The following is a 3,601-nucleotide window of genomic DNA, read 5'->3' as shown; positions in this document are numbered from 1 at the left end:
GGCAGGTGTTAGGGATAATATTCATTTAGCCTTCTGAGCTTTCTGGGCAGACTTGGTGACCTTGCCAGCTCCAGCAGCCTTCTTGTCCACAGCTTTGATGACACCCACAGCAACTGTCTGCCTCATGTCACGAACAGCAAAACGACCTATACAGAAGAAGATTGCTTGTGAGAATTGGCTCATGTATCATTTCATATTCCATGGTATCCAGTACAACAGAATCTCTTAAGTTATGCTTACCCAGTGGAGGATAGTCAGAGAAGCTCTCGACACACATGGGCTTGCCGGGAACCATATCAACAATGGCTGCATCACCAGATTTCAAGAATTTCGGGCCATCTTCCAGCTTCTTGCCAGAACGACGATCAATCTTTTCTTTAAGCTCAGCAAACTTGCATGCTATGTGAGCTGTGTGACAATCTAGTACAGGAGCATAGCCAGCACTAATTTGGCCTGGGTGGTTCAGGATAATCACCTTTAATTAAGAAAAAGCATTTAATTTTTGCCTTCAAGTTCTGGTTACATGCAATCAATCTATATACTTGCAAACTATGTTGTTACCTGAGCAGTGAAGCCAGCAGCTTCCATTGGTGGGTCATTTTTGCTGTCACCAGCAACGTTGCCACGTCTAACATCTTTGACAGACACGTTCTTCACATTGAAGCCCACGTTGTCCCCAGGAAGAGCTTCACTCAAAGCTTCATGGTGCATTTCAACAGACTTTACTTCTGTTGTCACATTGACTGGAGCAAAGGTCACCACCATGCCAGGTTTTAAAACACCGGTCTCCACTCGGCCCACAGGGACAGTCCCAATACCTACAATTTACAATAGGCAAGGTGAAGGCAATTGGAGACATACCTTAGGACAATTCAGTTCAGTGTTCTACTTACCACCAATTTTATAGACATCCTGGAGGGGCAGTCGCAGAGGCTTGTCAGTTGGACGAGTTGGTGGCAGGATGCAATCCAAAGCTTCCAACAGGGTGGTTCCACTGGAACTACCATCTTTGCGAGTGACTTTCCATCCCTTGAACCAAGGCATCTAAAATACAGACATTAAAGTTATTAATAACCTCCCCCACTTACAGCTTTCTTCATTCAAAAACATTAAAAACTCACTTACATTAGCACTTGGCTCCAGCATGTTGTCACCATTCCAACCAGAAATTGGCACAAATGCTACTGTGTCAGGGTTGTAGCCAATTTTCTTAATGTAGGTGCTGACTTCCTTAACAATTTCCTCGTATCTCTTCTGGCTGTAGGGTGGCTCGGTGGAATCCATTTTGTTGACACCAACAATTAGCTGTTTCACACCCAGGGTGTAAGCCAGAAGTGCATGCTCACGGGTCTGCCCATTCTTGGAAATACCAGCTTCGAATTCACCAACACCAGCAGCAACAATCAGGACAGCACAGTCAGCCTTTAAGAAATGAGTTATTTTGTTAATTAACAATAAAGCTTTCCCACCGGAATGCAAACCAGGCATTAGTAAATTTTACGAACCTGTGATGTGCCTGTAATCATGTTTTTGATGAAGTCTCTGTGTCCTGGGGCATCAATGATAGTAACGTAGTACTTGCTGGTCTCAAACTTCCACAGGGAGATGTCAATAGTGATACCACGCTCACGCTCAGCTTTCAGTTTGTCCAAGACCCAGGCATACTTGAAGGAGCCTTTTCCCATCTGCGAAGTGATTCAGCGTACACTCAAACCTCTGGTTCTTAAGAAAATTCAAAATTCCTCCTTACATGTAGGGTATCCCCACCCTTCTCTCCCTTCTTATACTTGCCTCGGCAGCCTCCTTCTCAAACTTCTCGATGGTTCGTTTGTCGATTCCACCACACTTGTAGATCAGGTGGCCGGTTGTAGTGGACTTGCCGGAATCGACGTGTCCAATGACGACGATGTTGATGTGAGTCTTTTCCTTTCCCATTTTGGCTTTGAATTAGCGGTGGTTTTCACAACACCTAAAAAAAAGGAGGGGGGGGGTTGATAAGTACCTTTGAACCGCCAAGCAGCTTGAGAATTAAGAGCTTCGCTCCAAACTCAAAGGGGCAAATTCCAAGGATTTCTTCCACTGCCAGGCTGGCCTGGCTGCAGTCTCCACCCACCAAACGTGAGCGAACTCCAACGCCATTAGATTCCCCTCCCCCTGCCGAGACGAGCGGTGCTCAGAAAGGAGGCTCCGAGGTGACTGAACTGCGGCCGGTACACCACGGGGTCACAGGAAGCAGCGGCCAGCGAGGGGCAAGGCCCTCTTCCTTTGTGTGGGTGACTCACCCGCCCCGCTCGGCCGGGCAGCCGCGTCCTCCATTTTGAGCTCCTGGCTACAGGGCCCGGGAGCGGCCATCTTTCCGCGCACGCAACTGGTGCCGGGCGGGCCGGCCTCACCCTCGTTGGCGACGAGACTCACAGCCCCGCCGGGGCAGTGTTGTGTCTGGCACAGGGGCTGCCCGATCCCAGCACCTAAACCCCACGCCTGGTTACCTCCGTAAACCCCAGGCCTCGCCCCGTCCGAGTGGCGTCGGACATGTGCTCCGAGACGGGCGGGCCCCAGCGCCCCCACTTTGGCCACCTTCTTCCTGCCCGCCCAAAGGTCTACGGGCTGCGGCGGGGCCAAACCCACAATCTCCCTTTGTTAGCCCGGGCTGCTGGAGGAAGGGCGGAGAGCGGAGCCGAAACCGAAGTACGCTCCGAGTGGCACGCGGCGGCGGCGCGGAAGCCACGCTAGGCCTCTGGGCGGACACGAGGCGAGGCTCCGGGGCCGCCGCTAGGCCGCACTCGCTCCCGCCCGCCGTGCCCGCAGATCGGGGCGGCAATGCTCGCAGGGGAGCTCGGCGGACGACGCCCGCACGCCGGCCCGGCCCGCTAGAAGCGGGACTCCCGGGCCCGCGGAAGCCACACCCGCCACTCACCTGCGTTCTGACGGCAAACCCGTTGCGAAAAAGAACGTCCGAGGCGACTACCGCACTTTTATACCGTTCTCCCCCACCCTCGGGAGGAGGGCGGAGCCAGCACACGACACCACTTTCCCAGTCTGCCCCGCGCGAACTCCCCGGCCCCCGCTCCGCGCGCCCTTCCCCCACCGCCGGGGACCGTGGGCTTGTGCGCTCCGGCCCACCCTCGAGCAGCCCTCGGCGCATGCTCCTCCTCCCCGCTGTGCAGGGCGGGCCCGGACATTCCGGGCTGTGACGGAGGAGAGAATTTAGCGACGGTCCCTGGGATTCCCCGGGGCGAAGGCGATCCCTCCTTTTGTATGAATTACTCTGTGCAGCAGCTGGGGGTGGGGCGGTAAGGAGCTGGCCAAGAGGGCGTCCAGAATCCGTCCCTACCCTTCCTGACTCCATTGCCAAGGCTCCATCGAGATCCGGGTGTCCCTTCCCACGGAGGCCACCTCCCGACGTCAGCCCCGCCATCCCCTCCAGCTCGCCCCCCGCCCTCCTTGCCGGAGAGGAGCACAATACTGGGGACCCTTCGTGGTCCCAGAACGCAAGGGCTCAGCTCAGGGACCGAGAGCTCGACGGATCTGCCCCTGTCCTGGCCTCTTGGTTCGTTCCAGAGAAGCTTCTCTGGAAGCCTGAAGCGCGCCTCACGCCCTA

At 54.9% G+C, this 3,601-nt stretch overlaps 1 protein-coding gene across 1 annotated transcript; it reads right to left on the bottom strand.

The window, feature by feature from the left end:
* Positions 1–3,012, bottom strand: Eef1a1 (eukaryotic translation elongation factor 1 alpha 1). The gene is made up of 8 exons (XM_005347583.3): positions 2,918–3,012; positions 1,792–1,969; positions 1,506–1,685; positions 1,126–1,422; positions 894–1,044; positions 562–818; positions 241–475; positions 1–146 (listed from the first exon to the last, which is right to left on the bottom strand). The coding sequence occupies exons 2-8, from the start codon at positions 1,933–1,935 to the stop codon at positions 22–24; spliced, it is 1,389 nt and encodes a 462-aa protein (XP_005347640.1). The 5' UTR covers positions 1,936–1,969; positions 2,918–3,012; the 3' UTR covers positions 1–21.
* Between the last annotated feature and the right edge of the window lie 589 nt (positions 3,013–3,601).

Source organism: Microtus ochrogaster, chromosome 5 (genome assembly GCF_000317375.1).
Source record: "Microtus ochrogaster isolate Prairie Vole_2 chromosome 5, MicOch1.0, whole genome shotgun sequence".
Lineage (NCBI taxonomy): Eukaryota > Metazoa > Chordata > Mammalia > Rodentia > Cricetidae > Microtus > Microtus ochrogaster.
The sequence above is the reverse complement of the archived record's forward strand: the minus strand, read 5'-3'. Positions and strand labels throughout refer to the sequence as shown.

Bases quoted from the DNA above. Each gene is read 5' to 3' on its own strand.
- Eef1a1 (XM_005347583.3), bottom strand. From the start codon at position 1,935: ATGGGAAAGGAAAAGACTCACATCAACATCGTCGTCATTGGACACGTC. The intron at 1,686-1,791 runs GCAAGTATAAGA...ATCACTTCGCAG, and splicing joins TTGAGAAGGAGGCTGCCGAG to ATGGGAAAAGGCTCCTTCAA. The intron at 819-893 runs GTAAGTAGAACA...TGTAAATTGTAG, and splicing joins GGATGTCTATAAAATTGGTG to GTATTGGGACTGTCCCTGTG.